At 42.1% G+C, this 26,379-nt stretch overlaps 1 protein-coding gene across 3 annotated transcripts in view; it reads left to right on the top strand.

The window, feature by feature from the left end:
* Window positions 1-205: 205 nt before the first annotated feature.
* The window catches only part of GPR143 (G protein-coupled receptor 143), a 56,344-nt gene continuing 30,170 nt past the window's right edge, over window positions 206-26,379 (top strand). The window contains exons 1-7 of one of the 3 annotated variants that reach the window (XM_054008109.1): window positions 206-435; window positions 5,140-5,387; window positions 7,039-7,148; window positions 13,712-13,806; window positions 16,695-16,787; window positions 19,117-19,226; window positions 23,584-23,692. In XM_054008109.1, the coding sequence (XP_053864084.1) occupies window positions 5,147-5,387; window positions 7,039-7,148; window positions 13,712-13,806; window positions 16,695-16,787; window positions 19,117-19,226; window positions 23,584-23,692 (758 nt within the window). In that variant the 5' untranslated portion in view covers window positions 206-435; window positions 5,140-5,146. The remainder of the gene's footprint in view (window positions 436-5,139; window positions 5,388-7,038; window positions 7,149-13,711; window positions 13,807-16,694; window positions 16,788-19,116; window positions 19,227-23,583; window positions 23,693-26,379) is intronic. The other 2 variants (XM_054008128.1, XM_054008117.1) reach the window with 2 other exon arrangements.

The following is a 26,379-nucleotide window of genomic DNA, read 5'->3' on the forward strand; positions in this document are numbered from 1 at the left end:
ATGGAAGGGATGGTTCAGCGAGAAAAGCAGGATCAGACCCAAGCGGGCAGGCAACAGATAGAGAGATTGGAAAACAGGTTGGAAACTTTGAGGGCATAGTCGAAGGAAAGGAGTAAGTAAGCATGCGATTTCAAATCCCCAGGATAATAATTGGAATGGTAAAATGTGTGTAAGACAGAGTCTTTGTACCAAGGTGCAAGGCTCTCCTTTCTTTTGCAGAATAAGGCAACTCTTCCTTATCCCTGTCTGGCTGTTATTGGCTCTCAGCTAGGTGGACCTGATATTTCGGTGACAGTTTCTGGCGACTCCGCCGGGACTCTCCTAGCTCGGACATTGGACTCTGGATGGCTGCAGCGAACTGGAAACTGCGCCAACAGGGTGTTTCACCCCTTTTCTTTGCTTCACCGCAGCCCCTGGGGTTCATGCTCCGATAAGGTAAGTCCTAATAGGATAAGGAGACACTATCTGGTTCTGGTCTAGTTCTGTTTTGGTTAACCGGTTAATGAATTTCTGTCTTATACATTTGGGCGTTAGGTGTGTGGACGGAACTGAGCTTCTCATTCGTAATTCCTCAGAGTGGAAGCCATCGCGTGCGATGAAGCTCTGAGGTCAAATTGGGATCCTTCTGTCCCGTCCCCTGTAGCAGTCAGTATTAGTAGAAATTCCTGTAATAGGATCCTATTAGGCCACAATTCCCTCTGTTCTCTGTGTAATTCTCTGTTAGCGTATCAGCAGGCAGATGGGTGGGTCTCTGGTAAAACCCTCTAAGGATAGCCCTTTGGATTATATGTTAAGTAAATGGCCTTTACCTGGTGTTCAAAAAAGAAATAGTTACACCTTGTGTAAAAATTGATGTGGCTAGTGTTGTGGAAATTGAATTGTGGAGAGGATGTGCATTTTCCCCAGAACATGTGCAGTGTATATTGTAGCTATTCTCTGACAGTGACTAAGCTAGATTTGAATATACTGTAGCTGTCTGCTTGTGAAAGTTGTCAGTACATTGACACATAAGAATTACATAGACTTTCTTTTGAAATTTCCTTTTCCTCCAAATAATTTCTCCTGTTTGTCTTTTGCTGCTGCTGTTCTGACAGGAAAGATGCTTGTCTGTTTTGAAGTGGAATATAATGGATCTGTTTTTCCTTGTTCATTTTTCTGCTGTATAGGATATCCACAAAATGGTTAAAGTGTGAACGTTGATGCTGAGAAGTTGTTAGGCAAAAGTGTTATGCTTTTAACGTACTACTCCTGAGGATTTTGGCATAAAAAAAATAAAAAATCTGCACACAATATTTTAAAATTCTGCAAAATCCTGCAAGTTTTATTTGTCAATAAATAAATGTGGAGGCTCCAGCATGGCAGTGGGGAGCACAGGCCACTGGCTGCACAGAGGTGGGAGATCACCCTGCAGCCCCCTCCTCCCCGAGACACAGACTCGGCAGTGAGGCTGCACCTGACCCTGACACAGCGCAAGGGCCGGGCCTGCCCCAGAAACACCCCATGGCCCTGCCCCTCCATGCCAAGTGCAACAAGCAGGCAAGAGGGACAGAGTCTCACATGTATGCCCACCCAGTCCTGGCCCCCGAATCCAGGTGTGGGGTCAGGAAGGCTTAGTGTTGGGGGATCCAAGTGAGAGGGTTTTGTGTGGGTTAATCTGGGTGCAGGTAGCTCAGTGGACGGTCTGGATGCACAGGGGCTTGTTGGGGGGTTCTGGGTGCAGGGGTAATAGGACTCTGCAGGGGAGTCGAGGTGAAGGTTGTTGAGGCTCAGCGGGGAGGAGGGGTCTGGGTTTGGGGAGATGGGGCTCAGCAGTGGGGGAGGGGTCTGGGTGTAGGGGACTCAGTGGGGGGGGTCTGGATGCCAGGGGAGTGGGGCTTGGTGGGGTGGGAGTCCAGGTGCAGCTGGTTGGGGCTCAATGGGGGGGTCCAGGAGCAGGGGGGCTCATTGGGGTGGTCCAGGTGTAGGGGGTGGAGCTCAGCGGGATAGGTCTCAGTGGAGGGTGGTCTGGGTGCAGTGGGTAGGGCTTTGGTAGGGATCTGAATGCAGAGGGTGTTGGGCTCGATCCTGGGGAGGGGTCCAGGTGTGATCCAGGTGCAAGGGTTCCAGATGGAGGAGGTGAGGCTTGGTTGGGTAGGGATTCTAGGTGTGTGGGTGGGTGGGTGGGTGAGGCTCGGTGAGGGAGTGTGGGTATGGGGGCGTTCAGATACATGGGAGTTGGGCAGATGAGGGAGCAGTTCCTCGTGCAGTGTCCCCTCCCCCTGTGGCTGAAGAGCAATGGCAGAGGGGGGATGTGGAGCTCCCTGCAGCCGGGGGAAATTTCTAGGGGTGGGTCTGACCTGGCCCCGGATGTTCCTTGCAGGGGAAGAGAAGCTGAGCCCACCTCAGGATAGGAGCCACTGACTGGGACATCCCCAGTCCCACACCCTCCTCCCTGCAGTGATTTACCTCTCAGCTGGCTGCTCTGGATGCCTGAATCGATGTGCCAGCCCTGCTGGGGAGGGGTGCATGACCGCTCTTGAGGCTTCCCTATCAGAAAGTCATTTTTTTTCTGTGGGGAAGCAAAAAAATCTATGGGGGACATGAATTCTGCATGCGCACAGTAGCAAAGAAGTCCCCCAGGAGTAATGTATGACCAGTCAATGAGAATTCATTCTGGTAATGTGATGCTTGTCATTTAGGGTCAGAACTTGCATCACTTAAAAAAAAAAAAAAAAGTCAGATTCTCATTTGCATTCACGCTCTCAGACTTCCAGAACAATGCAAAGTACATTATACATTAATACAGTACATCAACCTGGGAGTACATTATATTTACACTAAATGTAAGGCCACTTTACATTGCTAGTATAATGTAAATTGGCCTTAGTTTAAGTGAGAATCCACCTGAATGGAATCTTTTAGTTTTTCCATTTACTTCAATGGAAGGCTGGTCTTTTACCCTTTCTGAAAGTTTGGTTGGGATGAAGTTTTTGTAGAACGGCTCTTAAAATGTTTCTAGTTTAACAGACATTCCAGCTCTTCTGTTCTTGCAGATTAATTAACTATCATTTTAATTTCTCCAATTTGCCTCCACATTTACTATTGCTCAAGACACAGAGGTTTTAGAGAAGATCCAGCAGTCTTTGCTCCGTCAAAACTTGCCGAATTTAGTGGAAGCTTTGGCTGACTAGGGAACTGCAGGATTTGGCTGCTAGATATTAATTTGGAGATGAAAGTATGGAGCAGTGTCTGAGTTACACTCATTTGGTTTTATAACTTTATGGTTTTAAAATATTGCCAACCAAATATGTGACCATTTCATACTACTGTGAATAGGGTAGTGGCAATGTGCACCATTACCCTCTGCTAGATGGAATCAGAACCTGTGGGTCATGGGACCCATACTGTCAACAGATAATGAAGATTCTCCTTTAGCTTAACTAGAAGGTGTCTGTTTTTGGAGTAGGGGTTTCTGCATTATAACCATGCTGCCACCATGTGAGTTCGGAGTAGCCATGGTATTTATGGAAGTGACCATGGGCAGTGGGTGAAGCTTCCTCTTGGGGAGGCTAGCCCCCTGCCCCATCTCTTCCGGCCGAGGCCCTGCCTCTTCCAGCCGAAACCACACCCCTACTCACTGCTCTCAGCCACCCCATGGCCCTGGCTGGGTGTGGTGAGAGCTTGGGGTGGGGGCTGAGAGCTTGGCTGGAGTTCAGAGACCCTCCCCCGTTATGCCCCTTCCGCCCATGACCCCGCTCCATTTTGCCCCTTCCCCTGCGGCCCTGCTCCCATTCTGCCCCCATGCCACCTCTTCCCTCCCTGTCCAGTGGGTCAGTCCCTCCAGTCCCAGGGCTGTGGCAGGGGGAGATTTTTCCGTGGGCCTCAAATCAGCCACTGCTCCACCCAGCGGCATGAGGTTTGGGGTGGCTTACCCTCCCCCCCCCTTCATTACATGCTGCCCATGGTAGTAACAATGCCTTGTCATTCAGCACAGGACTGGTAATTGTTTTCCTTAACATGGTGTTAAACATGCAAGTTTATCCTGTATTTTTTGCATACACAACACTACCACTAAAGTTAATCAGAATTTTTGAATGTAGATGAAGGATATCAATTTCATGAAAAATTAAGGCATCCATCCTGGAAAAAAACTCCACAATTATTCATACCATTAAAAATGCAAGTCACTTCAGGTGTGTTTGTAGTGCTTCTGTGTTTACATTTTACATATGTTCTAACAGTGTTAGCAGCAAGAACGTAGGTTGACACGGGGAATTTTAAGCAAATATTCAGGGAAAGCTAATTCTGAATTCATAAACGTGAGTATTTGCATAAGAACATGAATCAATAATCATATAAAGAAGGAACATAATTGTACTATGTAATCTATGCAAGTCAAACCAAACAATACTGCTCAAATTCTGAAGCTGGCACATCAAATCCTTGCAAAAATAAAAAAACTACTCATGAGAAATCCATAGCCCACAATTTTTTCACTGCTGGATCAGCCCACAGCATATATACTGTTTCATATATGTTAAAACTTCACGGTTTACAGTTTAAATGAGATAAGAATAATAGCTTTAGCCTTGTTTTTACCTCCCTGATTCTATGAGTTAGCATTTCTGATTTTAACAAGAGAGGTGGATCTCAGGAGTTGGGTGTGGATTTAGACTACCTTCTCCTCTTCCAAAAGTCTGGGAGTGCTTGGGTTTGGACCCAGAGCTCAAGTTAATTTGCAATAATTAAAGTACGATGTGTGGGATGGGGCTAAAATGAAAGTTAAAATCTAATGCTCCTACCTTGGGGCCTCTATCCTCATTCATTTTACACCATCTTCAGTGCTCTGAAGGGCTTAGTCCTCCCTCATCACATACTGTACAAGCAGAAATATTTGAGTGAACTGTTGCCAATGGCTCAGAGCAGGGAAGGAGTATGTTTCAGATTACACTGCAATGGTATTGTTCTGATCTGATCTCCTTTCAAGGGAGAGGCTGAGAGAGGCAGCTTCAGGGGATTTAGCACTAGCAACAGCACATGATCCATCAGTCGCGTGATTCTCACCACAGAAGGCTAATGGGAAGGATCAAGTAAAAGCTAAAGCTCCCTTGTAGAAGCAACAGCAATTTTTTCTGCTCCTTCTCTTCTACCACCAACCAGACCTCCCATGGCTTCTCCCAGGCTAGAGACCTACTGCTGTCCCAACCGGGATGCAGCCACGCAACTGGTGCTGACTTTCCAGCCTGAGGTTTTCTGTGGAGTTTGCATTGGCAGTGCCTCAGTCAGTCTGCTGCTCAGCATCCTGCAGCTCCTTCCCAAGCAGGGACAGAGTCCCCGGAAGATGCCAAAAGCTTCATCCTCAACCATTCTTCTCCTCATCTCCGTTTGTGACATCCTGGGTGGCCTAGGTAAGGACCAGCTTGTTGTGCCTTGCCCTAGAGTGGATTCCCTCTGCCTGGAGGCAGTGTGGCTAAATGGATCCATGTAGCAACCTAAAGAGCTCTGGGATGGAAGAATATTGTTTCTGTTTTGCTGGTAGATTTGGGTTAAGGGATGCTAGGAAATAATGGGTCTTCATGGAAGAGAGATTTTTTTGAATGTTAGGTTTAACAGTTCACATTTAAAACCAAGCACTCTTCAAAATCTGCACCTAAAACTAACAAAATCCAAGCAGACAGATGTTGGAAGTTTTTTCAATGGCTGACAGATCCAAAACTTAATTGTCCGCAAAGACTAACTTTTAAAAACATTCTTCTGATTCTTAAACACTCCAAACAAAGGCTGTAGCATTATGAAAATGCCAGCTACTCAACTGGGCAAATCGCATGAGCAACAAACCCAAGAGTGCTGCTTTAGATTGTGCTATAGATAGGGTATTGAAATCTATAAGAATCTTCCTCATCCAATGCCCTGCCTGGTCACAAGGAGAGAACAGGCTGAGGAAGTGGAAGAATGAGGCAATATGCATGAACACCCATGTGTCAAAACTAAAGTGGTGTCTAATTCTAATCTGCCAGACTATGAAACGTGCTGCCAAAGTATAAATTAACACTAATTGCACCACGTTCAGAGCTAAATGCAGAACTTCCTCTTCATCCAGGCTTTGCTGCAATAATATCTTTACTCTCACATTTTATATAAAATGATGAAATAAATAATATAAATAAATAAATAAAATAATAATAAATAATATAATCTGAAGTCCTGTGGCTGGGATGAAGGGAGAGACACCTATAGGTATTGTTCTCTACCTTTGAGATTTGCTCAGACGATACAGTAAAGAGCACCTATATAAGAATCTGGATAGACAGCCCTTTAATTTGATGAGGTCAAAAATGTGACAGAGGTTTTTCTGTTTTAATTATATTGACAAATCAGAACCAATTGTCTTGTATCATCTTTGTCTGAGACCCTGTGTAATCTTTCCTGGGCAGGGATCAATTCTCATTAAATGGTATATAAAGCATCATGGGTAGTGCTATCACATTGTAATAAGAATAGACATCTTCACTGATTGCAAGCTGTGATGTCTTTTAAGGCAGTATTGAGAATGTTATTTGTTTCATTCATTTGAAAAAGAGGAAAAGAGTTGTTTGCAAAAATGAGAATAGATTAAGGGTATAAAAATACCTTTAATACTAAAATGTAAAGAGTTAAAGAGAAATGAATGTAAGAACATTGAAATATGCAAATATATCAGAGAAAAGAAGTAAATATAACAGAGAAAAGAAGTAAAAAGAAAATGCTTTAATTATGAGATTACTTTCATTTGATGACAGCCTGTGAGATGCTATCTAGTTCATTTTAGAGAAATGTGTGTCAGTATTAATGAAATGAAGCATTTTTTAAATAGAACAGAACATTTTAGACCACAGCAACTTTAAACTTTGGTGCAGCATTCACTGATAGATTATGGTGAAATTTAAATAATTGAGTTGTCTTGTGCTCAATTCAAGCACAGTCCTTGCTTTGTTCACATGTAAAAACCAGGCTAACTGTGCAAGTATGTGACTCAAAACATATTAACACATTCAGAACGCTAATGAATTTTCCCATTAGGTATAATCTTCAGATCAACTGTATGGATAGGCTTCCCAGACTTCATAGCAAACATCTCTGTGGTGAATGGAACTGATGTGTGGCCTTCTGCCTTCTGTGTGGGAAGTGCAGTAAGTACAAAACTCTTTTTTTCTTGCTAGGGACACTAATTTGATAAAGGAAGCCTGAAGGACAAACTCTTCCTGATCTAAAGAAAATTGAACTATCATTCAGATCTATAAGTATAATGGGTTTCTGCCTCTCCCAAGCCCTACAAGTGAAAAAACAAGAGAAATGTATTAATTGCTCACGAGGTACAAGCATTGGCACGCCCTGCTATGCAGCACCAGCTTAGAGTGGGAGGAGTACAAGCTATTTCCTGAAAGCTGAGGCCAAAATTTTCACATGTGGGTGCTTAAAGCTAGGTGCTTAAATCATATCTGGGCATCTAAATGAATGGTTTGATTTTCAGAGATCCTAACCACCCACAAGCCCCAGTGAAGTCAATAAGGTAATTCAGATGTACAATGATTTAGGACAAAATCAAGCTCTGGGTTTGTATGGGACAAAGGTAAATGGGTCTCTGAGTGAGGTACTTTGTAATTACATACTATATGCTGAAAATCAGACAGGAAATCTCGGGTGGGGAGTTTACCCCTTCTGCTAAATGAAAAATATGGTTGGCCTGAATAATTCTGGAGAGCTTGCAAATCTCAGGAATTTCAAAGTGACAAAACTGTTTGCAGGGGTTTATTACACTGTCATTCATACTTTAACTGAATTTGGTTCAAATATGGGGCGATGTATAAACTTAAATGGCATATAAATGCTATATCTGACCAATATTCATTTCAATTCACAGTTTTTACAGTAATATGGAGTCTGACAAATAGGACAGAACAAAGATTTATTAAAAGCCAGTGGGAATATTGGGTACCCAAAGAATTTCCGATCAAGCATGTACAATACTATAATTACAATCTAAATGTTGCTAAGGATCTTTTTCTAAACTAAAACAAAAATCTGATTAGGTTTGAAAAGACATACTATCATGGTGTTGTACAGAAACCTGTAACCAACTGCTACACATCTGAATTTCCACATTAAACTATATGTACCATACAGGCAAAAATCAGTCATACTACAACCTTTTCTAATCCCTCTCTATTTCTCATCACACACTTCTGAGTTTTGCCAGGTACAAGTAGAAAAAACAAGGGAAAAACATTATTCCTTGTTCACTGTGTACAAACTTGTATCATAGTCCAAGCCTGATTTTTTTCAAAAAAGAAAAAAAAGAAAGAAAACTTGCCAAGATAAAAATTTTGCAGCAGTAAAGTGCAATTCTGAAAACATCGTAATTTCACTATGTTAACATTGAATGAATATTTTAAACAAAGTTTTTACCATTGATGCTGTTTATTTCTTGTCTTGATCCCAGGATGGATGATGAAATATGACTGGCCAGCATCAGGGTTGGTTCAGAGATTCACTTTCTGGCTCTTTTGCACTAGAAAAATAGTGCAATATTTGGGTCTGTAACAGTGCAAGGGAATGTTTACATTTCAGAAAACAAAATGACAAATAACCCTCTTCCTACTCCCTTCTCCCACCTTATTCTCATTAGAATTCATGAAACCACTTATAGTCATGTAAAATGTATTTTCTTGATTTTGTTTAAAAAACAAAATGCCATGCATTCTGGCCTTAAACCAAATAGGCCTTGATTCATCGCCTTGGGAGACCCCCCCATACAAGCAGGGGAAACTGACTCCAAAGTAGATACACCCCCAAGAAAGAACAGATTGTGTTTACCATGCCACACTCCCAGAGGTTTCCACCAGGACTGGCAGTTCTACTTGGCAGCCAGCAGAGACTACCCAGGGGATGAGTAGAACAAGGATGTATCCACTTCCTGCTGACTTTTTCCCCCATAGATTCCAGGGCCAGAAGGGACCACCGTAGAGCAAATCTTTTAGAAGAACCACCACCAATCTTGATTTTAAAATTGCCAAGGATTGAGAATTTAACACAACCCTTAGTAACTTTTGCCAATGGTTAATTACTCTCATTAGGCATAAATCTTTAACCATCTCCAATCTGAATTTGTCTATCTTCAGATTCCAGCCAGGGGCAGCAGAGCCTTTCCAAAAGTTGGGGGGTCAGGGGCCCTCACCCTGCCCCTTCTGTCCAAGTCCCCGCCCCTGGCCAAGCCAGAAGCCAGAGCGGGCTGCGAGCCATGGACCCTCGGCCTCGGGGGGAAGAGGAGAGGCTGGGGTGGGGCCCATGGCAAAAAGTGGACAGGTGGAAAGTAGGAGGGCCATGGCTCCCTGGGCCCCCCCCCTCTTCTGGCACCCCTGAATCCAGCCCTTAGATTGTGGTTTACCTTTCTCTGCTAGATTGAAGAGCCCATTTCAAATATATATTTCCCATGTTGATACCTTTAATGTTCTCTTTTGTTAAGCTTAATAGATTGAACTCCTTGAGTCTATCACTATAAAACAGGGCACCAAAGGCACTAATCCTTTAATCGTTCTCATTCTGAACCCTCTCCAATTTATCAACGTTCTTCTTAAATTGTGGACACTGTAACTGGACACAGATTCCAGCAGTGGTCACACCAGTGCCAAATACAAATTCTCCTGTTTATGCATCCAAGGATCATGTTAACCCTTTTAGCCACAGCACCACACTGGGAGTTCATGTTCAGCTAGTTATCCACCCTCCCCCGACCAAATATTTTTCAGAGTCACTGCTTCCCAGGATAGAGTCCCCCATCCTGTAAGTATGGCCTACTTTTTTGTTCCTAGATTAATACATTTATAATTAGCTGTATTAAAACACATATAGTTTGCTTGCGCCCAGTTTACCAAACAATCCAGAGCTGTCTGAATCAGTGACCTGTCATTGTCATTATTTACCACTCCCCCAATTTTTGTGTCATCTGGAAACTTTATCAGTGATGATGTTATATTTTTCTTCCAGGTCATTGATAAAAATATTAAATAGAATAGAGCCAAGAACAAATCACAGTGGTCGATGATTCCCCATTTTCAAATACATTTTGAGACCTATCAGTTAGCTAGTTTTTAATCCATTTAATGCGTGCCATGTTGATCTTGTAGTTCTTTAACAAATGTTGTGTGGTACCAAGACAAATGCCTTACAGGAGTCTCAGTTTATTACATCAACACTATTACCTTGATCAACTAAACTTGTAATCTCATCGAAAAAGAAGATGAAATTAGTTTGACAAGATCTATTTTCCATAAATCCACATTGATTTGCATTAATTATATTACCCTCCTTTGATTCTTTATCAATTGAGTCCAGTATCAGCTGCCCAATTATCTTCCTCAGGATTGATGTCAGACTGACCGGCCTATAAGTACCCAGGTCATCTCGTATACTCTTCTTAAAAATTGGCACATTGGTTTTCTTCTAGTTTATGGAAACTTCCCCATGGTTTCAAGACTTATTTAAAATAAACATTACATTCCACTTAGCTACTCAGGCAACTCTTTAAAAACTCTTAGATGCTATTTATCTGGGCCTGCTGATTTAAAAATATCTAATTTTACTAGCTGCTGTTCAACATCCTCCTGAGATACAAGTGGAATGGAAAGAGTATTATAAGATGATGACTACATCTGCTTTGTTTCTTAAATACAGAAAAAATATGTATTAAACACTTCTGCATTTTCTATATTATTATTGATATTTCTACCATTGCCATCTAGTAATGGACCAATACCATTGTTAGGATTTTTTGTTCCTAATATATTTTTAAAAATTCTTCTTTTTGTGCTTAACTCTGCTGGCCATAGATTTCTTCTTGAGTCCCTTTGATTCCATCATCAGTTTTCTACAATTCCTAACTTCTGATTTGTATTCATTACTATCAACTTCCTTTTTCTTCTATTTGTTTTAATATATAAAATGGCTGCCTTCACTTCCTTTCTAAACCAGGTCGGCTTTTCAACCAATATGGCCTTCTTCCTTAGTTGTGGGATTGTGTTTTTTTGGCCATCTAGTAAGGCATTCTTAAACAATTACAAATTATTATTAATCTTTTCCTGATTAAATTCTTCCTCCCGGCTTATTTGGATCATAATAGTTTTCTGCTTTGTGAAACTGATCCTTTTAAACCACCTATTATAAATATAATTGGTCTGGACTTTATTCTGCTTGCACATAATAAAGATGATCAAGGCTTGTACCTAAGTTACCATTAATTTTTATTTCTGTGATCAGTTCTTCTGTATCTGTCAAAATGAGGTCTAAAATAGAATTCTCCTATGTTGGATGCCACACTTTTTGCCATCTGTAGTATTTAGAAATCCCAAGGATGTTTTAGTTCTGGTAGCATTGACCTCCAACATATGTCACTCTGATTGAATTCCCCCAGGATTACACTGCTTTTTCCCCCTACACATTACAGATAGGTGCATAAGGAGCCAGTCAGTCTCTTCCCAAGTGTGATTTGGTGGTCAGTAGCAAACACCTACTAATACCCCATCTTGGACAGATGAAGCACAAATCTGTTTGAGGCAGTATTGACTAGCTCTATCTTCCCTAATGAGGTGGAAGAAGCCAGTGCAGATCTTGAGCGAATCAAGCCCACAGATTCTTTTAAATGGAATTTTTTAAATATTATTTTTCAAATGGACATCTTACAAAGAAAAAAAATTTAAAACTAAGCTCAAGTTATACACTGAATGCTATGAATAAAGTGCATTCCAGTGATGAAATTATTGGAGCCTGAAGGTGTATTGATGGCTTTAGTGATTGGGCCAAGGATCAACATCTCTGGGGAAAAGGAGTATTTTCAGATTGTGGAGGAGGGAATACCAGGGATTTGTTTTCAGACTTGTAGCCATCACTGATGTTTGGCTTAATAGCAAGCATCATGGTCTCTGCCTGGTAAAGAGATGCTACTATGGAACCATGGCAAAGGATATTCAGATGAAAATGGAGCCAAAATGAAAGAGGGGCTCATAGGAACATTAAATTGAATAGTAAACATGTTTCAGACTAATTAAAAAGTGGGGGAAAGTATGCTGTAAAGAACCAGCTCATCAGGGAAAGAATTTTGGAATTTGTAAACACAGAGGAAAAGGTCAGATATCTTTATGTATACTCATGAGAAAAAATGAGAATTGTCAACTGTCAAATACAGTGGAATGTAGCTTGACTTAAACCTGTGCACAGCACTTTGGGTCATTACTGAAAAAAAACATCAGAATTAAAGTGTGGACATTTCACTACCACCCATCTCTTTTTTGTTGTTGTTGTTTCTCTTGGGAACAGAGATTGTTGACTACACATAATAATTTCCTTTTACATTCACTTCCCAGAATATGAAGGTACAATATAGCTACAATGATTAAGAGATACAAGTCCTTGGGCTGGTCCCCACTTAGTCCGGACTTCGGACTAAGGTACGCAAATTCAGCTACGTTAATAACGTAGCTGAATTCGAAGTACCTTAGTCCGGACTTACCGCGGTCCAGACGCGGCCAGAAGTCTCCCCCCGTCGACGCCGCGTACTCCTCTCGGCGAGCTGGAGTACCGGCGCCGACTGTGAGCACTTCCGGGATCGATCCCAGAACATCGATGGCGTGCCGCCGGACCAGCCGGTAAGTGAAGACTAGGCCCTTCTCTCACGTCTCAGGGCTGGTCTACACTAAAGCTGTCAATCGACCTAAGTTACACTACTTCAGTTACATAAGTTATGTAACTGAAGTCGACATAACTTAGGTCAACTTACAGTACTGACTACATTGCGCTGTGTTGACAAGAGACGTTCTCCCGCCGACGTACCTTCTGCCTCTCAGAGAGGTGGAGTACAGAGGTTGACAGGAGAGCACTCTGCTATCAACTTAGCTTGCCTTCACCAGACCTGTTAAATCGACACCGCTGCATCAATCGCAGCACTGCTGATTTAACTGTAAGTTTAGACAAGCCCTCAGCTACAGGAGAGGCACTAATGTGCAAATACAGTAATTTCAAACATTCTCACTATAAATCTCTTTATGAATGTAACCAAAAATGTTTTACTTTTGGATGCACATGTAAAATTCAGAGTTAAGGTTAGGCAAGGTTAATATCTCTTCTGGGCAGGAGTAAAGCAAGCTTATCAAAAGGGGCCAAATTCTGCTCAACCTATTCATATGAATAGACCAGTTGGTTTCAGTGGGACTACTCCTGTGATTCTGAGCAAGATTTGGCCCCTCATGGATCTCTGTTACAAAACCACACACATTCCATTAAACATGCTTGAATGAGTTCTCATCAGGGCTAGAAGTAACAGAGAGTTTTATTTTGTCCTGGTCACTTAGCCCTGGTCTACACTGGAGGGGGGAGGAGGGGAAATCAATCTAAGTTACGCAACTTCAGCTACGTGAATAACGTAGCTGAAGTCGACATACTTAGACCTACTCACTGCAGTGTCTTCACTGCAGTGAGTCAACTGCTGCCGCTCCCCCATTGACTCCGCCTGCGCCTCTCGCGGCGGTGGAGTACTGGAGTTGACTGGAGAGTGCTCGAGGATCGATTTATCGTGTCTAGACTAGACACAATAAATTGAACCCCGCTAGATCGATCGCTGCCCGCCGATCCAGCGGGTAGTGTAGACATACCATTAGAGACTTTGTCAGCGGCTGTGACACAACGTAATCTTTTCCTTCTGCAGATGTGGATCCAGCTCTTGTACAGTGCTGGCTTCTGGTGGCTGTTTTGCTATGCTGTAGATTCCTACTTGGTGGTTAGAAGATCAGCAGGGCTAAGGTACCAAAGTGAAATTAACTAATTTTTAATTTTAACTAATTAAATATCTACAGCTTTACTTTCTACATTAGGTGTGCATGTTTGTATGCATGTATTCAGGCACACAAATGAAGCATACACAAACATCTGATGTGCATATGCAAACCACGTATTAGTATGCTAGGTGCTTAAAGGGCCATGAATATGATCCATTATTGATTACAAACTTGCATGAAGTTGCATGCACCTAAACTTTGAAAATCTGGGGTGAAATCCTACCTCCGTTGAAGTCAATGGAATAAGTCCCATTGATTCCAGTGGAGCCAAGATTTCACTCCAGTCCCTAATCTACACCATGAATTGAAACTTGTAGCAATAAAATGTTCTGAAAAAAAAAAAAGTGTTGAAATACACCTACAATTTTTGCTTCAGGATTTGAGGTTTTATCTTCTTTTCAATGCTGTTGTTAGTGTCCTGTTGATGTTTTCATTTTATATAACATTTTTTTCAACAAAAGAAAAAAATAACCGTATGTATTATATGTCTTCTATAGTGCCCGTCACTGGCATATCTAAACTCTCTGGCACTAATAGAATCATAGAAATGTAGGGCTGGAAGTGACCTCCAGAAGTCATCGAGTCCAGTCCCATGTGCTCTGGCAGTACCAAGTAAACTTAGACCATCCCTGACAGGCATTTGTCCAACTTGTTTTCAAACGCTTCTAATTATGACCTCCTTTGGAAGCCTATTCCAGAGCTTAACTACCCTTATAGTAAGAAAGATTTTCCTAATACCAAACCTAAATCTCCCTTGCTGCAGATTAAGCCCATTACTACTACTTCTTCTACCTTCAGTGGACATGAGAACAGTTGGTCACCATCCTCTTTATAGCAGCCCTAAACATATTGGAAGACATATCAGGTCACCCCTCAGCCATCTTTTCTCAAGAATAAGCATGCCCAATTTTTTCAACCTTTCCTCATTGGTCAGGTTTTCTAATTTTTTTTTTTAATCATTTTTGTTGCTCTCCTCTGGACTCTTTCCAATTTGTCCACATCCTTTCAAAATTGTGGTACCCAGAATTGGACACAATACTCCAGCTGGTGCCTCAGCAGTGCTGAATACAGCAGAACAATTATCTCCTGTGTTATACATACAACACTCCTTTTAATACACCCCAGCATATTAGTCTCTTTTTGCAGCTGCATCACATTCACAACTCATATTCAATTTGTGGTCCACTATAATCCTCAGATCCTTTTCAGAAGAAACACAACCTAGCCAGTTATTCCCCATATTGTGGTGGTGCATTTGATTTTTTCCTTCCTAAGTGAAGTACTTTGTACTTGTCTTTATTGAATTTCATTTAGTTGAATTCAGATCAATTCTCCAATTTGTCAAGGTCATTTTGAATTTTAAACCAGGTCTCCAAAGTGCTTGCAACCCCTCCAATTTTGTGTCATCTGCAAATTTTTTAAGCATACTTTCTATTCCATTATTCAACTCATTAATGAAAATATTGAACAATACTGAGCCCAGGAGGAACCCCAGTAGAAACACCTTCCCAGTTTGACAGCCAACCATTGATAACTACTCTTTGAGTACAATGGCCATGCTGAGGGTCCTGTGGCACCTTTGAGACTAACAGAAGTATTGGGAGCATAAGCTTTCGTGGGTAAGAACCTCACTTCTTCAGATGCAAGTCTTGCATCCCAATACTTCTGTTAGTCTCAAAGGTGCCACAGGACCCTCTGTTGCTTTTTACAGATTCAGACTAACACGGCTACCCCTCTGATAAATGGCCATGCTGTTATACTAGAGACACAATATAAAGATTTTTCTAAATTGGCTGCCCGTTTTTGGAGTTAGAAGAACAAAAAGACGTTCAGTTTGCCAGTACTGAGCACAGAATTATGTAATATTATACCAGACAATATTGAGCAATCGGATATTGGAGACACAGTGCAATTGGCAGATGTTATGTGCATCTCCAGAACAAGTACAAAAGTCCCCGCTTTAAACTAGTATTAACCCTGGCCTGTGTAGGACAAACTTGAATTTTACATGTATAGTGAAGCTTTGATGACCAGGAATTATGGAACTGTTAAGCAGTAACAAGCTAGACTACGTGATTTCTAGTGTATATTATGAAAATTCTTCACATATTTTACCCTAATTATTTCTATCAAGGTTTATCTAAATTCCCTGTGCCAGACAAGGCTATGTGCTGTAATGACATTCATATTATTTCCTATGGGCAGTGATTCAAGTGTTCAGAGACATGTATATGTAAGTCACACCACTCTAGCCTGAGGCAATATGGGCTTGATTCTGCTCCCACCAAAATCAGTCGCAAAACTTTCAGGTCCTGACTCTCAGCCTACTGAAGTCAATAGAAAAACTCCCATTGACTTCAGCAGGGTCAGGATCAGGCCCTTGTTGATGTAGATGTAGCAAAATGTGATCATAACTGTTAAAGTTTGTGATTTCCAAATCCCCGAAAGGGCTGAAGTTTATGTGACTGTTCACGCTGTTTGGGGAGCCCTTCTTCCTTCTCCGTATAGCTTTTCCCACCCCAAGCTCCACCTCCATGGGTCACAGGAAGGGAGGGAGCCTGCAGGGACTACTAGAGGCTTGTGTGGGCAAGAGTCACTTACAGCTCTGTTGACAGGAAGAGACAGAGGCAGGGCCTCTTATCTCAATCTGAACAATTGCATTGACTTAGCCCAGCTCTTATTTTTCCCAAACCGCTTTACCTTTTCCTTGTTACTGTACTGCCAGTGGGATGTTGTTCTACCTGCATATATGTACAATTCTTTTGAATGGTTGCAATGTGAAATTCTAAAGCAATTCCAAATGCACATGATGGGTGACATTAACAGCTGCTTTTCCATTTCATGTGCTTCCAGTACAATTGTGTTGTACCACATGATGACATGGGGCCTGGCAATCCTGCTGTGTGTGGAGGGAATTGCCATGCTTTACTACCCTTCTGTTGCTAGGTAAGCAAGACATTAAAAAAAAAATCTAGCTCTGTGATTACTTGAATGACTTTGTCAGTTTTGGAGATGGGGGGTCAAGTTTTTACCCCAATTACAAGAGTGTAAATGCCGAATATTGGAGTCAATGAAGTTACTCCGGATTTACAGTAGGGAACGTTAGAGCAAATTTGGCCCTGAGTGAATTAAGCTATGTCTACACTAGAGACCTTACAGTGGCACAGCTGTACCGATGCAGCTGCACTGCTGTAAGATCTCGCATGTAGCCGCTCTCTGCCAACAGGAGAGAGATCTCCCATCAACATAGTTAAACCACCCCCCAATGAGCGGCGGTAGCTATGTTGGTGGGAGAAACTCTCCTGACAACATAGCCCTGTGCACACTACCACTTATGCCAGGGAAACTTGTCGCTGTGGGGGTGTGTGCATTTTTTTCACGCCCCTGAGCAACGTAAGTTTTGCCGTCATAAGTGGTAGAGTAGGCATGGCCTTAAAAATACCATATCCTATTTCTCTCATGCCCTTTACTCTGTCCATCCAACTCTTCTCCTACTCATGACTCTCTACTTTAGTATCAGGCTAACCCCTATGCCTGAAACAGCCTCCCTTTGCTTGTGTGATCCCTTCCTCTTTTAAATTCCTCCTCAAAACTCACTTTTCCTTCAATCACTGATTATGCACCAGGACCATCTACTCCTACTTTGGGTCCCAACCACTGAAAAACAAACAACTAGTGAAGTCCCAAAGATGTTCTTATACTTGTGTATGGTTTGATCACTGAATATAAAATGAGGGGGTCTAAATTAGCTGTTACCACTCAAAAAAGAGATCTTGGAGTTATTGTGGATAGTTCTCTGAAAACATCCGCTCAATGTGCAGTGGCAGTCAAAAAAGCGAACAGAATCCTGGGAATAATTAAGAAAGAGATAGGTAATAGGATAGAAAATATCATGTTGCCTCTATATAAATCCATGGTATGCCCACATCTTGAATACTGTGTGCATATGTGGTTGCCCCATCTCAAAAAAAATATATTAGAATTGGAAAAGGTTCAGAAAAGGGCAACAAAAATGATTAGGGGTATGGAACGGCTTCTGTGTGAGGAGAGATTAATAAGACTGGAACTTTTTAGCTTGGAAAAGAGATGGCTAAGGGGAGATATGAATGAGGTCTATAAAATCATGACTGCTGTAGAGAAAGTAGATAAGGAAGTGTTGTTTACTACTTCTCATAATACAAGAACTAGGGGTCACCAAATGAAATTAATAGGCAGCAGGTTTAAAACAAATAAAAGGAAGTATTTCTTCAGACAACGCACAGTCAACCTGTGGAACTCCCTGTCAGAGGATGTTGTGAAGGCCAAGACCATAACAGGGTTCAAAAAAGAACTAGATAAATTCATGGAGGATAGGTCCACCAATGGCTATTAGCCAGGATGGGCAGGAATGGTGTCCCTAGCCTCTGTTTGCCAGAAGCTGGGAATGGGCGACAGGGGATGGATCACTTGATGATTACCTGTTCTGTTCATTCCCTCTGGGGCACCTGGCACTGACCGCTGTCAGAAGACAGGATACTGGGCTAGATGGATCTTTGGTGTGACCCAGTAGGGCCATTCTTAAGTTCTTATGCATAACTTAACTTTGGTAAGTTCCAAATAAAACAATTTATACACATAACTCAGAGTCAATGGGTATGTCTACACTGCAGCTGGGGAGGCATGATTCCCAGCATAGGTAGACAGACATGAGCTAGCATGCTAAAAATAGCGGTGTAGACTGCAGTAGGGGCACACACCCTCATTGCTATTTTTAGCATGCTATCTCAAGCAGGGCTAGCACAAGTCTGTTCACAGTGCTGAAAAAAATCACATCTCCCAGCTGCAGTGTAGACATAACCAATATGACCCTTCAGTCATCTGCTTGGGTTTCTGCCAGGACCAGAGAGAAACATGCCACATAAAATGGGTGCTTACTTGCCCCATAGCCCATCCCTGACTTGGCCATGGAAAGTAGAGGATTAAGGCTTCCACAGGCTCCTAGAGAGGGAGAAGATCATGCCAAAGAAGTTCTGTATCCTATTATCCCTTCTTCTTCCACCCTGTCTTAGCTTCATTTTTTTCCCCTTCCACCCAAATTGTTGGAAGGAAGCATTGAAACTCGACTGTATTTCAATAGTCTACTTTGTGACTCACTTGAGCTGGCCAGAATCAATGTGTCACAACATTTTTGGATCTGTTTATTTCATTCCATATTTTTAGCTAAATGTGATGTAAGTAGAATAGCCAAGACTACAAGGTGTGAAGAAGAATTAATCTTTTAATGGTCTCTTCTCAGTTGTGAAAATGGCCTGCAGCATGCTATTCCTCATTACATCACTACCTATGCCCCACTTCTGCTAGTTTTGGTGGCCAATCCAATCCTCTTTAGAAGGACGGTAACAGGAGGTAAGTTCCTAAATGTTAACATTAGTTAGTATATGTGATGTAAAAAAATAATAGTAATGTAAAAGCTATGTCTGTATATCCTGATCTGTGGGGGAGTCCCTTATGAACAAAGCCATGTAAGGATGCAACTAGTCAAGGGAAAGAAATGCACCAGGATTTTTTAGCATAACAGCTAGGTACCAAAAGCAGGGCTCTGTCTACATGGGGGATTTGCTCCAGGTATAGGCATTGGTGGCCAACAACACCATCAACGGAGCTGTGCTGGTTCAAAAACACTATTGTAGATGGACAAAACTGCATTGTATCTTCTCGAAATTTAGCAAAGCTGCCCTGGTACTTATAGCAGACTGAACTGTCTATGCTAGGGGCTTGAACTGGTGCAGCTATCGCTGGCCACTGAGAGTTGAAGTCAGGATTATTCTCTTGTGTAGACAAGGTCTAAGTCACTGAGATATTGTAATGAAATGCAGACTCCATTGGCTTCTCTGCAGCCCTCTCATTAATTGCACATGGAGTCAGATATTAGTTTTACATGTGGTCAAATAGGATTGGAATTTGGTTACTCATGACTTTGATGTTAGGAACAAAGGCCTGAAATTGGGCTTGTACACAACTTCATCAGGGGCCTGATGACCACATCTACATGTATTCGAGAGAGAGACTGAAATAAAACTTTGGAGCCAAACAATCCCAAATTTTGTATTTAATATTACACCCACCCAATGCTCAGTGTATTACATAATATAAATCCACAAGTTTGCATTAAAATATACACATACTAAAATATATATAAAAAACTCCTGAAACCCCCCCAATCCCATTACAAATGCAATCTCTGTCCCATCTTCCCTTCCTTCCCTCATTCCTTAATCCCCACTTCCAAGAAAAAGGCTGAGAAAACAGACAGGTTTTTAATAACAATAAAATAATAATTTGTATTGTTTATATCCTAGAGGCTCCAGCCAGAACCAAGACCTCATTGTGCCAGGCACTGTACACACAGAACAAAAAGACAGTTCCCCCATATCCATCATACCAGGGTTCTGGTGAACCACAGTAGGAAGTTTAAACAACGAGGAGTCCTTGTGGCACCTTAGAGACTAACAAATGTATTTGGGCATAAGCTTTCGTGGGCTAAAACCCACTTCATCAGATGTATGGAGTGGAAAATACAGTAGGAAGATGTATATACATATACAGTAGGAAGTTTGTGTCAGAGCCAAGAGCCCTCATCAAGACCACAGTCCATTTAGATGAGGAGGGGGATCTCAGCTTATTAGTAGATCATAGTTGCCATGGTACCATATGAGAAGAAAAGGAGTCTCTCTCTCTCTCTCTCTCTCTCTCTCTGACCGCCAAAGCCTTTATAAGGTCAAAAACTCTTTAGACTTTACCCAGAAATCTGCTGGTAGTCAGAGCAGAGCACAGATGTAAACTGTTCTCTAATAATAAGCAAATAAAAGGAGACAAACCCCTTTCCAAGCACAGATGACTGATTTGGCAACTGCAGCTACCTGGACATCCAGGAGCAGCTACATGTTGATCAAGGTGATGAAGCACATTATCGAGGGCCAATAAGGAAGGCTCTTCTGATGTTGCCTTGGTACCTGCAGTCCTATAGGTATATAGAGGCTACACTTCTTTATCTTCTCTTCAGTGAATAAGGGTTACTTCAGGCTGCACCCTAGCTTCCATGCTGTAAAGTAAACCAATATTGATGACTAGAGCAGCCATATCCTTTCAGTCTCCCTATTTTACATCAATCAAAAGCAACAAACAAGACTAAAGTCTTCATGAGAGAGCGCAAAGTGTGCCTGCATCCCCTATGAATGTCTGTATTGCACACAACCTAGCTGCCCACCTCTGCAGAGGGAGTCCTAAGTGACTTATTGGTGCAGGACTCAGAAAACAAAGGCATAACGATTGCATAGTTAAACACACTATCGAAACACTTGTTTCATTTTACATTTTTAAAAGGTAAAACAGTTATGACCCCTCCTGTTACTTCTCATTTTAGATGGGGTTGATAGAAAGCCAATGGCAAGTTTTGATGTCACCACCCACTTTTGGATGACACTGTTTTCTTTAATTGTTAAATGGATAAAGGAGATTATTTAATGAGCTTTCCTCCATCTTCTAAACTATCCTGCATAGAATCATAGAAATGTAGGGCTGGAAGAGACCTTGAAGTCATCAAGTCCAGCCCCCTGCGCTGAGGTAGGACCAAATAAAGCTAGACCATCCCTGGCAGGTGTTTGCCCAATTTATTTTTTTAAAAACCTCCATTGATGGGAATTCCACAACCTCCCTTGTAAGCCTATATCAGAGCTTAACTAGCCTTTTAGTTAGAAAATTTTCCCCTGATATCTAACCTTGCTGCAGATTAAGCCCATTGCCTTGTCCACCTACTTTCATTGGACATGGAGAACAATTATTCTCTTTAAAACAGCACTTAACAGACTTAAAAGCTGTTATAAAGATCCCACCGCCCACTTTCAAGACTAAACATACCAAGGTTTTTTTAACCTTTCCTCACAGATTAGTATTTTTAAATCTTTTATCATTTTTATTGCTCTCCTTTGGACTCTCTCCAATTTGTCCATATCTTTTCTAAAGGGCGGTGCCCAGAATTGGACACAATACTAATAGCTGGGTCCTCACTAGTGCCAAGCAGAGTGGAACAAGTACCTCCTGTGTCTTACATACAACACTCCTGTTAATACACTCCAGGATATTAGCCTTTTTTGCAACTGCATCCCATTGTTGATTCCATCAATTTGTGATCCACTACAACCCCCAGATCCTGTTACCATCTAGCCAGTTATTCCCCATTTTGTAGCTGTTCGTTTGATTATTTTCTTCCTAAGTGAAGTACTTTGCACTGTCTTTATTGAATTTCATCTTGTTGAATTCAGACCAATTCTCCAATTTCTAAAGGTCATTTTTAATTCTAATCCTGTCCTCCAAGTGCTCACAACCCCTCCCAGCTTGGTGTCATCTGCACATTTTATAAGCATATTCTCCACTCCATTATCCAAGTCATTAGTGAAAATATTGAGTAGAACTGGAACAAGGTCTGACCCCAGAAAGACCCACCTAGATACACCCTACCAGTTTGACAGCAAACCACTGATAGCTACTGTTTGAGTATAGTCTTTCAACTAGTTTGCTTATGAGAATGTCACATGGGACTGCATCAAAAGCCTTACTAAAATCAAGATCTATCGTGTCTGGTGCTTCCCCCCTTATCCACTTGGCCAGTAAACCCATCAAAAAAGGAAATTAGGTTGGTTTGGCATGATTTGTTCTTTACAAATCCTGCTGCCTATTCCTTATAACCCTATTTTCTTCTTGGTGCTTACAAATTGATTGTTTAATCATTTGTTTCAGTATTTTTCCCGCCATACCTATGTCCTCCAGGAGTTGTCTAAGATAATTGCTAACATTTCCGAGATTGCTTCAACTTGTTCCTTAAGTACCCTAGGATGATTTTGATCAGGCCCTGCCAACCTGAATGCATCTAATTTATCTAAATATTCTTTAACTTGTTCTTTCCCTATTTTGGCTTCTGTTCCTTCCCCCTTGTTGCTTTGTTTTGACTATCTGGTCACCATTAATCCTTTTAGTGAAGACTGAAGCAGAACAGGCATTAAACATCTCAGCCTTCTTCATGTAGTCAGTTATTAGCACTCCTTCCCCACTAAGCTGAGGACCCACACTTTCCTTCCTCTTTCTTTCCTGCATAATGTATTTAAAGAACTTGTTCTTATTGCCTTTTTGCGCTTAGCCTCTCTGATTTTGTCCCTACATGCTTGTGCTATTCTTTTGTACTCCTCCTTAGCAATTTGTACATGTTTTCACTTTTGGTAGGATTCCTTTTTTGATATTCAGCTTATTAAAGAGCTCCTGACTGAGCCATATTGGTTTGTACCTATTCTTTCTCTCTCTCCTTTGCATTAGGATAGTTTGCAGTTATGTCTTTAATATTGTCTCTTTGATTAACTGCCAGCTTTCCTGAACTCCTTTTTCCGTTAGATTTTCTTCCCATGGAACCTCACCTACCATTTCTCTGAGTTTGTTAAAGTCTGCCTTTTTAAAAGTCCATTGTCCTTATTCTGCTATTTTCACTCCTCCCTTTCCTTAGAATCATGAAATCTATCATTTCATGATCACTTTCACCCAAATTGCCTTCCACCTTCTGTTTGTTACCAATTCTTCCCTGTTGGTTAAAATCAAGTCCCATCACAGCAGGAACCTGAGCTACAGCTTCTCCTCTTCCCTTTCCCACTCTCTGGATCCCTGTAAATAAAAAAACCCCCATAGCCATGTACTCATTATACAGTTCTGTACTTTCCAGTTGCCTCATTGCTCAAAGGAAGACAAGGAATCTACACAGAGAATGAAAGACGCCTGGGGACGGAGATTCAGCTCCGCTTTTTCAAAATTATGCTGGTGTTCATTATATGGTAGGAGGCGTATTTTTTAAAAAAACTCTGAATACTTCCCAACTGTGGAAGGTGGGGTGTGTGAACGGCATTGGCGGGCTTGCTCTATTTGTTTGTCAACCTGACAGTTTCAAGGGGAGGAATTGTCTAGAAAGGAAAATGTTCTAAATTATTTTTCTTAGTAGCTGAAGCATTAAGCTGCCAATTGCAGCTGTGACACAAGTTCCAGAATATACAGGGGGGGGGGGGGAGCGGAGTTTGAGCAACATGAAAACACAAGCCTCAAAGAAAAATGATAAAAAAGATAAGTAGGCATTGACTGGGTAGATAGCTGCCTAGAGCAATAGTCTGAAAAATACAAAGATTGCTATGGTCACTCTCCACAAGAGTAGCCTCAATATGGTCTGGCTGTGGAATTTCAGACCACTTTTTCACATCTACAATATGGTATCCTTAGGCAAAACTGTGTCCCAAAGAAAACTGCCATTCTGTAGTGGCAGCTTCCTTATAAAGCAGGGGTCGGCAACCTCTCTGAAGTGGTGTGCCGAGTCTTCATTTATTCACTCTAATTTAAAGTTTTGCGTGCCAGTAATACATTTTAACGTTTTTAGAAGGTCTCTTTCTCTAAGTCTATAATATATAACTAAACTATGGTTGTATGTAAAGTAAATAAGGTTTTTAAAATGTATAAGAAGCTTCATTTAAAATTAAATTAAAATGCAGAGCCCCGCGGACTGGTGGCCAGGACCTGGGCAGTGTGAGTGCCACTGAAAATCAGCTCACGTGCCACCTTCGGCACACGTGCCATAGGTTGCCTACCTCTGCTCTAAAGCATGTTGCAGCTAGTACAAAAGATTCTGGAGTACTACTGAGAGTGACAGGTGTTGACTGCTCGGCACAAACTGCTGAACAAAAATAGAGGATCCTTTTGGAGGAAGAAATTATTATTTGCTATTTGTATTACACGAGCACATTTGAGATGAGACTGGGGGTCCATCATGCAAGGCACCATACAAACACATAGCAACAGATGGTCCCTGTCATGGAGAACTTGCTGTCTAAACCTACAAGACAGAAATAGGGTAGGAAAGGAAACAGTGTCAAAGAGGGGATGTGGCTTGCCTTAGGTCATGCGTGGGAGCAGCTTGTTAAAGTGGACTGGTTGGGGGGAATGGAACAGGGAAGAAGTGTGAGTGGAGCAAGGTGGAGGGAGAAAAACATGAGGTTTTCACATAGAATGGGAATGACCCATTTGACTATGCAGGAGAAATACAGAGAAACTGCACTAAAGTCTGTTCACTGGGGCTAAAACCTGGGCTTTCTGACATACCCTCTCTTTGGCGCTGAAGATTATTGATTCATTTAACTTGATGTTTGCTATCTGACCATGAGCTGCCCTTATTGGTAAGAACTATTGATATGTTATGGCAATTTCAGAGTTCATGGTTGTTTAGGGAACGATGTGCAGCAATGTAGCAATGCTATATATATTTATTGTATGTATGAACATTGCAACTCTATTTATATGCCGTATTATAATGTGCTCTTGATACTAGAGTCCCCCCTAGTGTCAGGACATAGTGTTGCAGGGACCTTTCCTCTCTAGCACCCCTTGTTGTCCCAGGTCTGCAATGGTCAGCTGCCTCCATGGCCCAGTGGCCAGCTTCTCTGGCCAGGTCAGGTTTCAGTCCAGTCCCCTTCCAGGGTTAACAGAACACAAATTAAATCTTAACTCAAAATAGCCACCTGGGCATTAAAGCCCACAATATAAACACTAATCCTTCATAGATACCCAACATTGTCAAGGTTGGGCCTCTGACTGGGCCAGGTTACTTGGGTTAGGGCAGGAAAAGCCTTCTTTCCCTTTCCTGGCTTCACCCAGAATTGGCCTGTAGTAGGTACAGCCACTGCTTTTTATCTGGCCTGCTGGGCCCTGATTGGCCTCAACCTGCTCCCGGTCCTGGTAGGTGCCAGAGAACCAACTCTCTCTGATTTTGCCTGTAGCTGATCATGGGAGACCTCTCTAGGCCAGTGTTTCCCAAACTTGGGACTCTGCTTGTTTAGGGAAAGCCCCTGGCGGGCCGGGCCGGTTTGTTTACCTGCCGTGTCTGCAGGTCCGGCTGATCGCAGCTCTCACTAGCTGCGGTTCGCTGCTCCAGGCCAATGGGAGCTGCTGGAAGTGGCAGCCAGTACGTCCCTCGGCCCGTGCTGCTTCCCGCAGCCCCCATTGGCCTGGAGCAGCGAACCGCGGCCAGTGGGAGCCGCGATCAGCCGGACCTGCAAACGGGGCAGGTAAACAAACCAGCCCGGCCCGCCAGGGGCTTTCCCTACACAAGCAGCGTCCCAAGTTTGGGAAACACTGCTCTAGGCAATCCATAAATGTCTGAAATCAATGTCCTTCCCTTCTGGCAAGGCACCTTCTTCTGCAGGGTTTGCTAAGGCAGTGAGACCTCTGGCAAGAAGCAGCAAATGCCTGGTACACCACGTCAGAGGCTGCAAATATAAGAAGGTGCTGATGATGACATTCCCCATTGTAGACTGTAGTACATTCTAGTCTTGTGTTTGCTAATCAACTTGATTTAATTCTGCATTTTATCAGCCTGCAGCAGGCTGGAATGCTATGATTTCATTCCGTTTGGTTATGTCTATTTCTTTGTCTCAGGCTGGGTTAGGAAAGGGATTTTGTTTCCTGATCATATTCTCCCAAA

Source organism: Malaclemys terrapin, chromosome 1, assembly GCF_027887155.1.
Source record: "Malaclemys terrapin pileata isolate rMalTer1 chromosome 1, rMalTer1.hap1, whole genome shotgun sequence".
NCBI classification, from domain to species: Eukaryota; Metazoa; Chordata; order Testudines; family Emydidae; genus Malaclemys; species Malaclemys terrapin.